The 10,753-nt window shown below is 56.4% G+C and overlaps 1 protein-coding gene across 3 annotated transcripts; it reads left to right on the forward strand.

The window, feature by feature from the left end:
• Positions 1 to 3,550: 3,550 nt before the first annotated feature.
• On the forward strand, positions 3,551 to 10,694 carry FAAH2 (fatty acid amide hydrolase 2). 3 transcript variants are annotated; one of them, XM_050974483.1, is made up of 11 exons: positions 3,551 to 3,774; positions 3,873 to 3,955; positions 4,256 to 4,389; positions 4,659 to 4,868; positions 5,262 to 5,381; positions 5,863 to 5,998; positions 6,790 to 6,907; positions 7,245 to 7,364; positions 8,220 to 8,386; positions 9,013 to 9,207; positions 9,859 to 10,694. In XM_050974483.1, exons 1-11 carry the CDS (start codon positions 3,577 to 3,579, stop codon positions 9,914 to 9,916), a joined length of 1,539 nt encoding a protein of 512 aa, XP_050830440.1. In that variant the 5' UTR covers positions 3,551 to 3,576; the 3' UTR covers positions 9,917 to 10,694. The 3 variants fall into 3 exon arrangements, with proteins under 3 accessions (XP_050830440.1, XP_030084931.2, XP_050830441.1); XM_030229071.2 differs by having other exon boundaries at positions 8,275 to 8,386; XM_050974484.1 differs by lacking the exon at positions 4,659 to 4,868 and having other exon boundaries at positions 8,275 to 8,386.
• Positions 10,695 to 10,753: the final 59 nt, after the last annotated feature.

A 10,753-nucleotide genomic window follows, 5' to 3' on the forward strand; every position in this document is an offset into this window, starting at 1 on the left:
CATGCTGGTTCCCCACTCACCCAGGGCATGCTCCTCCATCCTCACAGGGTATATGGCTTGGGGAGAGAGGCACCCCACTCCCTCCAAGGGGTTTGGAGGTATCAGTTGGAGAAACAGAGTAATTGTGGTGACAGCACATCTGGCTGAGGGCTGCCCTCCAGGCATTGACCAGTGGCTGCATGATGCCTGAGAGATGACACAGAAGAGCCAGCCTGCTCCAAATTGACTCCAGATATACACAACTGACACAATCCTCTCAGTGAGGGAAGAAAGCAGGCACATCCTGGATGACACTGGCAGGGGACATGGAATTGCAATCAGGCCCTGGGCGCCCTGTGGTTGCTGCAGACAGGGCTGGCTATGCCCACCCAGCTCCATGGTGCTGTACATGGCCATCATCAGTGGGCGCAGCAGCTGGTTGTCAAGAAGGCACGATGTCGTAAGGTTTTGCTCTGCTCGAGGCACTGGGGAGACCAGGAAATGTCTTAGCTGCTCTTGCCATTTCAAGATGCACCCCAAAGCCCTGCTTTAAGTGGGAAATGTGTGGTGGGTTTGTGAGGCGGGTGTCCCTCCCTCAGGGTAAAGAAGCAAAGCATGCCCCCACCTAGCCTTTCCAAAGGGGCAGCAGCTCTGCTTGGCACCAAGGGGATATGGGGCACAGCCTTCCCCAGCAGACAAGGTCCCTCCAATGGAACTGGAGGTGCAGGGACCGGGGACAGATGGGGTGTTCCAGTGCTGCTTCAGCTGCACTGGAATTGGGGCCGGGTCTGTGCAATGCTTCAGCTGGCCTTTCTGGGATAGCTGGCTCCTGAAGCATCGCACAGACCCGGCCCCAATTCCAGTGCAGCTGGAACAGCAGCAGCAAACAGGCTTCGTGCAGCCGCCAGGATGTTTGCTGGAGCAGAGGCACGCATAAACATTTTGTTTAATCAAGGACTCGGAGTGAACACAGTGTACCCCTGGCTCCGTGCAGAGGGAACAGCTGCGGCCCTGCGGAGCAGGGCTAGGGACACCGATCGGCGGTGGCAGAGCGACCTCCCGTGGCAGGGCTCGACCTCGGGGTGCTCAGCACCGTCGCTGCGGCGGCAGCAAGAGGAAGCCCTGTGTCACCCGAGTCCCAGCCCCCTGCTCTGAAGGGAGGCTGTGTCCCGGCTGCAGGCGGTTCTGGCTGCTTCCAGGGCAGTGTGTCTGGCAGCTGTGCGAGACTTGGTTCGGCCCAGTCCCGCTGCAGGCGTGGCGGAACCGAGGACAAGCTGGGAGAGCTCTGAACTGCCCTGCCAGTGGGTCTCTGGGTGTATTGTATCATGGCAGTATTGTATCAAGAGTGCCGGAGACCCTGGCAGCGCCAGCAGCTCTGTTCTCACACAGGCAGGATGGGATTCTTTCCGTGCACTCCTGCCCTTCCAGGAATGAGGTGTTGGGGCTTGGGACCTCCTGTGCCCCACCAGGCCCCCTGCTTAGCGAGAGCAAGGTAAGGTCAGAGATCTTAATCTGCAAAGCCCCGAGTGAGCAGCACGGGCGCCCACCATCTGCTGATGGATCCCAGGCCAGCTCGCAAGAAGACAGCTGATGAAAATGCAGAGCACAGAATCCCTCCGTGGTGGATCTGGCTAAGGCCAGGCTTGGAGGAACTGCCATCAAATTTAGGTTTGTTTTATTTTCTGGGATCAGCTAGGAATTAAGCATCAGAGTTGCTGTGTTTAAACCTGAACCTTTAAACATCCCACTCCCCCCATGTGCTGCACAAACCCCAGGTTCCTTTGGAAGCATTGTTTTAAGGATAAGATTTAAAGGACACCTTTCACAAATAATTGTGCTATCAGGTTCTTTTTCTTCTTTTAATTTCCAAAAAGGTATTTTTTGTGAATTGGGGAGTAGATAGAGAAGAGCTTTGGAGAACACTGGGAAGGCAGACAGACTGTGGTATTGCCAATCAGCGCACACCTCTTCTTCCCCAGCCTCCCACTCAGCTGCCAAAGCCTGTTTCATGGCTTCCCAGGCAATGAGTGGTTGCAACACACATCCACACAGCCAGCAGAACCACTCCAGCTTTCCAGCTAACCTCTTGTGGTTTTTAAAGCCTTTGGTAGTAATGAAATGACTGAGGATAATGACAAGCATAAACTCCCAGAGTGCAAGACCTGGAAACGTTTTTCTTCTTAGCAGCTGGTGTCCCTTGGTGGGACATGTCTGAATGTTGAGCCCCCATGCTCTTGGCAATCAGACTGGACTTAACTGGCTTCTTAGTGTGCATCCAGGGGGGTGTTTGCTTGGTTGGCTTGTTATGGTAACTGAAAATAGTCCAAATCACTTCAACCTTAGGTTTCCAGACCTTACCACTTTATTTCTAGAGCACCTTGTATCCTATTTTTCCCATTTTTCATGGAAACAAAGCTCCACTGGCCTATCATGAACTCTTCTCCCCTCCCCTCCCCCTGCATCAGGCAGGAAGAAAAGAAAGTATCCTTGATAAGATTGTGAAATGAGAACTTACTATCAAGATGACTTCGAAGTCAGCTTAGGTTTTAGGGGACAGAGGTCAGCCGATGGCCTTCTAGGGCGTGTGTGCTGCAGATTGTTCTATAAATGCTGATATGTTGACTCTGCGGTCATAAAAGATTTTCACAAGAAATGTATCCCTTTGTAGCCTTGCTTTGCGCTGATAATTCAATTGCCAGCTGTGTGGAAGGGAAGAGATGCAGCAAGGCCTGCTCACAGGCTTCTTTAATTGTTGCTTTAAAAGACTATTTTTTTCCCCTAACATTACCAATTATTTTGCCCTGAGGGTTGAGGATTATACAAAGCTCTTCCTGTTTCCATAATCAAGCACCTGAACACCTCAGAGCATGTTTAAAAATAAGTGTGATAATAGCTGTATTTTATAAGGGAAAAGCTCAAGAATGAGGCTCGGTGTTTATAACGCATAAGAACATTACAATTTGACGTCAACCTTAAACTGATAGTTCTTAATGTCCCGTAGTTACGTTAGGCACCCAATAGAGCGTTTGTTGCACAGTCTGACCCAGAGGACAGGCTTTTAGATGGGGATGGGCAACCTCTGTCGGAAAGGAAAGCTTCCTCCTTCCCGCTCTAGCCCGGGACGTTCCCGCGGACAGCTCCGCGGCATTTGGGCTGCTGGGCTCAGCCCGGCGCCTTGGGCTGCCGCCGCACCGGGCCAGGTGAGGCTGCCAGGACAGCCCTGCCCGGGGCGCGTTTCGCTAAGCCGCACACGCGGCCCGTCGGGAGCGCCGCTGTCACCTGGCGCCAGCACAGCTCGCCTTCCGTGTGCGCCTTTGTCCCGGAGAGAGGAGTGGGCCGGCCCGGGGCGGACAGAGCGGGCCTGAGCGTCAGGCAGCGAGACAGGAGGTGGGCGAGGCCGCCCTTCTCCCCGCCCCGCCAGCCATCGCTGCGTTCCCAGGCGAGTCCGGGCCGACGCGGCCCCCGGGCAGGCGGCACCGCGACGGGCACCGGCACGGGCTGCGGCGGGACGGTCGCCACGGCAACGGGGGGGGGGAGTCGCCCTGTCGTCACTTCCGCGCGAAACGAGGCGGGGCGGGGCGGCGCGCAGGAGCCGTCATGGCGCTGTCGCGCGCAGAGCGCTGTCTTGCGCTGCTGCTGCGGCTGCTGTCGCGCGCCTGCCTCGCCCTGCTTGCGCTGCTGCCGCCGCCGCGCGCCGGTCCCGCGCGCGCCGCTCCGCGCGCCGTCCCGCCGCCGCGGCGCGCGCTCCTGCTGCTGCCCGCGCGGCGCCTCGCGGAGCTGCTCCGCGCGCGGCAGGTACCACCCGCGGTCCGGAGAGGGGGAGCGGGGGCAGCGGGTCTCGGGCCGCCCGGCTCCCGCGCCTGACGGCGGGACCCGCTGTGTCCCGTGCCCAGGTGGCGTGCGTAGAAGTGGTGGAGGCGTACGTGGAGAGGATCAAGGAGGTGAATCCCCTCATCAATGCCCTGGTTAAGGACAGGTGAGCTGGAGGCAGAGGGCACCCTCGAGGAGACAGTGGCTCCCCTCCTGCTTCCCTTCGGGCCCGAGGCCCGGCCGCTGTACTCCGCCAGGGGCACGGGGATCCCCGCGCCGCCACCGCAGTAGCGCCGTGCCGAGCGCCCGGCGGCGGCTAGGCCGGGATGCCGCTCCCGGCTCCGACAAACGCCAAGCAGTCTCACTTCCCCCACAAGCTCCTGCAGCACTTGAGGTCCACCCGCACTGCGGGGAGCCCGCTGCTCTCTGATCCAGTGCCAGAACATCGCCGGGTGCTTTGTTTCAGGTTCGAGGAGGCCCTGCAGGAAGCCCGGCAGGTCGATAAGCTGCTTTCGGAGGGTCCTGGCGATGACTGCCTGGAGGAGAAGTTCCCCTTGTTGGGAGTTCCCATCACCGTTAAGGAGGCCTTTTCTCTCTATGGTGGGTTTATCTTTGTGCCTCTCCAGGTCTTGTTGTGCTCCCCAGAGTGGTGGGTGGCTGTGGCAGGTGCTTGGAGGGAAGTACTCTCCCTGATTTGCGCCAAGCTCTACCTGGGCTTCTGCATTTGTGTTAAGTTGTAGCACACAGATGCTCCAGAGCTTGAGGTGCCTCAGAGGAGCAGCCCTCACTGGGAACCTGCTTCCTGTGGCTCTGGGTCGTCTCAGGGCACTGGCCCTGATGCCTCCCTCCTGTTGACCTTGGCACCATAGGGATGCCCAACACCTCTGGCTTGGTCAACCGCCGCAACGTGATTGCCACCTCGGATGCCACTGTGGTGTCACGGCTGAAGCAGGCAGGTGCCATCCCGCTAGGTGTCACCAACTGCAGCGAGCTCTGCATGTGGTATGAGTCCAGCAACAGGGTCTACGGGCGGACCAACAACCCCTACGACCTGCAGAGGATTGTGGGCGGCAGCTCAGGTGAACCCCAGCACCTCGGCACGGTCCTGCACTAGCAGCAGGTTAAAATGCAGAAGGGAGGGAAGAGTTCCAAGTCTTTGCACACAGCTATTAACGTGTCCCAGGGCTCTTGCAGAGCTTACAGGCCTCTTTCCTGGGCACTGCTGTAGGCTGTTGAGAGGTCTAGCTGCTTTGCCTCTTCTCAGTGTTTCATCTGGCATTGCTTCAGCCTGCTCTGTTGTACTTTGGCAGGAAAATCTCTTTGGCCCACGTTCCCCAGCTATCACCAAAGCCAAGGTGTCCCCCACTCCTCTTGCTTTTAAGGCCCCCACTCCTCCCTGTGAGGTGTTCCTGCTTTCCTGGATGATTTGCACCATAAATCTATGGTGTTTTGCCATGTTTTCTCCTGTGCAGGTGGGGAGGGCAGTGTCCTGGCAGCTGCCTGCTCAGTCGTAGGTGTGGGCTCTGACATCGGCGGCAGCATCCGAATGCCTGCCTTCTTCAATGGAGTCTTTGGCCATAAACCCACAACAGGTAGGGTGGGTGCTGGGATCTCCTCCTCTTCCGCACGAGCAGAAAGGCCATGAGGTGGAATGGGGGCTGTGAGATGAACCCTTTCAGGACACCCCTGTGCTGGTCTCTGGTGGGATTGCTGTAAGGAGTCAGGTAGCCTCTTGCATGGGACAAGCCTGTTGAGGAAGCATAGCTGAGGTTGGCAGTTGGGAAACTTTTGGTGTCAGAATGCCAGGCACACAGGAGACAGTATTGCAGATATTGCATCCTCAGCATGGGATGTTTTCACAAGGTTGGGATCTGCTGGGATGTTTCTCTGTCCTTCAGTGTCCTGACTGGTGCTTTTCCTCCCATCCCCCCCACCCCATGAACCTTGCCATCAGCACTTGTGGGGTGTACAGTCCCTTGGGAGCCATGTCTCCCTGTACCCAAAGACCCCCCAGGAGGGCTGTCCCCACCTGGAGGCGATACTTGGGGTAGTGTCTGACTTCTCTGCTCTCAGGGGTGGTGCCCAATGACGGCCAGTTCCCAAACGCTCACGGGGTGCGGACCAGCTACCTGTGCACAGGGCCCATGTGCCGCTACGCAGAGGACCTGGAGCCTGTGTTGAGAGTCATGGCCGGTCCTGGGGTCAGCAAGTGAGTTGTTCCCACTGCTCCAAGCTGCTGAGCTGGAGTCAGCAGTTCTCTGGTCCTTACAATGTATGAGGCCTTTGTACGAGACAGGTCTGCACCCCATCCAGTATGCTTGTTACTGATTTCCTTCCTCTGCTGCTGGCTTCAGCAGGACTTGGCTGCTGGGACTGCCCTTCCCACCACCCACATGCTCCCAGGAACCAGCAGCCATGGGCAGACTGATAGGTCCCCCTTCACCAGTGAGCTGCTTCCCAGCTGTGTCCCACACACACACACCCCTGGGCTGGCCTTGCCCCTGGGTATTACAGCACCTTTTTTCCTGTTGAATGAGGAGTTTTCCATCCCCACACCATGGCCAGTTCAGTTCCTTCAGTTCTTGGTCCATGCAATCAAGTGCAACCATGCTGCATGCCCGTGAGGAGCAGGGCAGAGATGAGGCACATGGGGCAGCCCTCCTTTTTGCCGCAGCCTACACACAGTTGCTCTCTCCATTACCAGTTTGCTTTTTCCCAGGCTCTTGTGCAATCTCAGGCTTGGCTGAAGCCAGGGTTTTTAGTCACAAGGTGCTTCTGGAGAAATGAGAACTTTCCCAACAGAAACTTGATGGGACTGAGGGGGCAGGTGAGCAGCTGGATGTGTTGTGGGCAGTAGGTGTCTGTGTCTTCAGGGTCTCACCTTGCAACTCTGGGGGACAGAGAAGGGTCTCTTGAGGACACATAACAAGTGTGTGAGAACCTCTAGCAGCTGCAGAGGAGCTGGGATGGATTTGTGACAAAGCATCATTCCTTTCCCAGGCTGAAACTGAATGAGAAAGTGTCGCTGGAGAAAATCAAATTCCACTGCATGGATCATGATGGCGGGTCCATTTTTGTATCACCTGTGGACAAGGAGATCTTGCAGGCCCAAAAGAAGGTAGGAAGCAGCAGAAGATGGTACTCACTGGGGTGAGCCTGAAGATATAACCTGGGGAGACCAGTCAGAGGAGCCCTGGGGAGGGGAAAGAGCTACTTTGTGTGTGGTTCCTGCAGTAGCTGGCAAAATAAAGGGCTGGGGAGGCAGCCTTGCATCTCAATCCTTTGCTTTCAGGGGTTAAAAAGTAGAAAGAACTTTTTCTTCTTCAGGGCTAAAGAAGACACAAGGGGAAGATCTTGTGAGTAGGTCCCCTTACTTTCTTCTGTGTAGTTTCCATGGGCTGATGGCAGGCATCAAATCTTTATGGAAACAAACCCATCCTTGCTCTTCCCTGCAGGTGGTGGAGCACCTCGAAAGTGACCTCGGTGTCCAGGTTCAGCATGTGGAAATCCACAAGATGAAGTACTCTTTCCAGATCTGGTCAGCCATGATGTCATCCAAGGACAGTGAGGGACAGGTATGTCAGAGTGAGTTGGCAAAGGCACAACTTTGGAGGCATCAGGGAAGAAACAGCTGTTTGGGGCTAGCTGTGGAGAGCTGTAGGCTTCCCAAAGCTGCCCAGGGGCTTTCCGTGCTCCATGTACCCCCCCCCCCCCAATCTTCCTTTCACCTTTTCCTAAAGTTGCACAGCACTTTCACCCTTACTGTCCCGTGGGTTGAGGCCCTGGCTCTCAGCAGAGGAGCGATGTGGTAATCAGGAGGGGGGAGGTTGTTTTGGCACATTGACCTTTTTCATGCAGGTTGGTAAGTCAGCCAAGCAGGGGGCATCCTGACTTGCTCTTTGCCCCATGCTGTGTCTTCTGACTTGTAGGCTGGGATTAACACCCTTTGGGATGCCAGGACAGGCAGGGGACTTGCAGCTTTCCAGCAGGACGCCTGCTTGTGTAATTTTTCCCTGGCATTGCCACTGCTGTGCTATGCTATGTGCGTGCAGGAAAGTACTTTGTAAAAAAATAAACTTCTGGGAATGTCATTATTTATGCATTCCTGGCACAGAGGCAGTGATGAAACAGCCCAGCCCCACCACACCAAAGGAGGGCTTGTCTGGCTCCTCTGCCTACTTCTTTCAGGTCCAATTGCCATATCACAGGAGGAAATGCCTCTGGAACATTATCCTGTGCATTTTGTCAGTTGGGTGCTGCTTTGGGGGGCTCTCCCTTCTCCTTGCTGTCTCTGGCAGGGAAAAATGCCCCTCCTGCTGCCCTGGATCAGTGTCAGAGCTGTGGAGCACCTGATGGGCATCTCCTGTGTGAAAGCGAGAACACCTCACATTGGGATAATGGTTAACCGAAGTTTCATTGTCCATTGCCAGCTCGTGCCTCCCTGCTGCATGTTGGCTTTGCTGACAGGGAGTGGGTGTGTTACAGGAGGCACAAAGATTCACCGACCTGCTGGGGGACCATGGGAAGCCAGTGTGGCCTCTGTGGGAGCTGATGAAGTGGCTCATGGGGATGTCTTCTCACACTCTCCCAGCTATCGGTAATGCTGGCAGGGGCCCTGGGAAGTGCAGAGTCAGTGGTGGGGTGGGCAAGTTGTTAAATGCAGATATTACCCTTCCAATGCCCAGTGAAGGAACTCGGGGTTTGCCCTGAGCAGCTTCAGCCTAGTTTTGTAATGACACAAGCTCAAGAGTGTGGATCTTTGATAAACAGGAGTGGGTACCTTGGGGGAAGAAGTGAAGGTGATGGAGCTGGGGGCAAGGTTCACTTCTGCTGTGAGCCATACCAGAACTGCTGGGGGCTCAGAGGGCTCTGTCAGGGTCTACACTGATCTTGTTTCATAGCAGCAGGTACTAGAGAACCCTAATTAGACCCTAATGCTGTCTAATGAGTGCTGGGGTCGTTCTGCCAGCTCTGCTCAACCCCACTGGCTGGAAAAGCTGGAAGGAAGGGGGAGGCTGAATGCTTGTCCCTTGGCAGAGCTGGGGGAATGCTGCCAACAAAGCTGTGCTGGGGGCAATTGCTGTGGCTACTGGCAGGAAGGGGTACTTGGGGGGCCACCCCAGAAGCAGGGGATGTTGCATGTGGCTGAGCATTGTGTTTCTGCCCCACACAGACCACAGTCCTCTCATACACTCTTGTCCCCATTTCTTCCCTTTGCTGCAGCCCTGGGGCTGACAGAGAAGCTGGTGAACCTCAACCTCAGTGGGAAGGCCAAGCTGGTGAGCATGGGGAAGAGTCTTCAGGAGGAGATGGAGGCACTGCTGGGGCCGGATGGGGTGCTCCTCTACCCTTCACACCCCACCATCGCCCCCAGGCACCACTCCCCCATCTGCACGCCCTTCAATTTTGCCTATACAGGTGAGCAGCCCTGGCTCCTGTGGGGTTGCAGCTAGGGCTACCAAAATGATCTCCCTGTGGCGGAAGTGTGGGCTGGCAGCTGGGGTGTTGTATCCAAAGTGTTTGCATTGCTGACGGTGGGTTGTGCAGCAAAGAGGTGTCTTGTTGCTCCAGAGAGTGGAGTGAGGGTTGTCGTGCTTCATACTGTGTGGCATCTTTTACCTTTTGCCAAAGGTCCACAGCAGAGCAGGTGTGACTTCGTGTGTGATATTGGGTTTAGTAGGAACCTAAGACCTGCCATCTCTTGGGGTACAGTCTGGGGCCCGTTGTGTGGTTCCCATGTGGTCTGAACACCTCAGTGCCAGTGTCAGTGCTGCCTTGCATTGTGGAGTGATGGAGGGCTGCTGCCTGGTGCAGGAATGTCCCAAATTTGGCATGCCACAGTGTGTGCCATCCCTCATGGATGCTGTTTATACACACGATGTGGGCACTGCGAGTCTCTGGCCAGTGATGTCCCTTGTCACCATGTCTCTGCACTGCTGCATGAAGCACCAGCTCCCAGGATCTTGGTGCTGTGTATGGCAGAGCTGCCTGCCCAGGATGAGAGAGCCAGGCAGTGATGTATCCCTGTCTTTGTGCTCACTCTGATCTATCCAACCTTCTCTCTTGCAGCCATCTTCAATGTCCTGGGCCTGCCGGTGACACAGTGCCCGCTGGGGCTGGGCAGTGAGGGGCTGCCGCTGGGCATCCAGCTGGTGGCAGCCTCCTACAATGACCACTTGACGCTGGCGGTGGCCCGGTACCTGGAGAAAGCCTTTGGAGGATGGGTTTTGCCAGGGGAAGTTTAACCTTGGGAGACAGGGACAGAGACAGTGACAAGTGCTGATGCTTGATCCCATCACGGCACTGCCTGCTGCCTCTGCATCCCCCTGCACCCTGCTGGGAGTGGCTGGTGGTGCCTCCAGTGCAGGAACAGCTGGACCGCTGCCACTGGAGTCCTCATCCCTGTGGCACCCTCTGTCAGGGAGAGACCTGCCTTTCCCAAACTCCTCAGGAGCCCCAGTGCCACAGTCTGAGGATGCCCTGCCTGCAGTGGGCACCCACCCACCTTTTCCAGACTATGGAGTTGGCCAGCTCTGTAACCTTTCTACTTTCAAAGCACTGAGTGAGAGCTGGGCAGAGGACGTGCTTCCAGATTTCAGGCGGCAGCTGTGCAGCACCCCTCGGGGTCCTCCTTGGCCTGACCCTACCCACAGAGCTGGACTGTGCCTGCTGCACCCAGGCTTGCTAGCCCCCACAGTCCTCCCAAGCTCCTGAAGGCTTCCCCCCACTCTCTGACCAAAAAGGGAGAGGGGTTGAGGGGGCTGGAAGAGCTATAGGCCTGCCTCACCAACGGTGCTTTGTGGGCGGGTGGGTGCTGGGCTCTGCAGTGTGTGCAGCTGTCAGGCACAGCTAGGAGCATTTCAGCACTGGTATTCAGTGAGGTATTAAAGAACCTGTCCAGTCTACTGTTGCTGTGTGTCCTTTTCCTTGTGGCTGTCTCCCTTCCAGCTCCTGCCAGGCCCCA

Source organism: Serinus canaria, chromosome 4A (assembly GCF_022539315.1).
Source record: "Serinus canaria isolate serCan28SL12 chromosome 4A, serCan2020, whole genome shotgun sequence".
NCBI lineage: Eukaryota > Metazoa > Chordata > Aves > Passeriformes > Fringillidae > Serinus > Serinus canaria.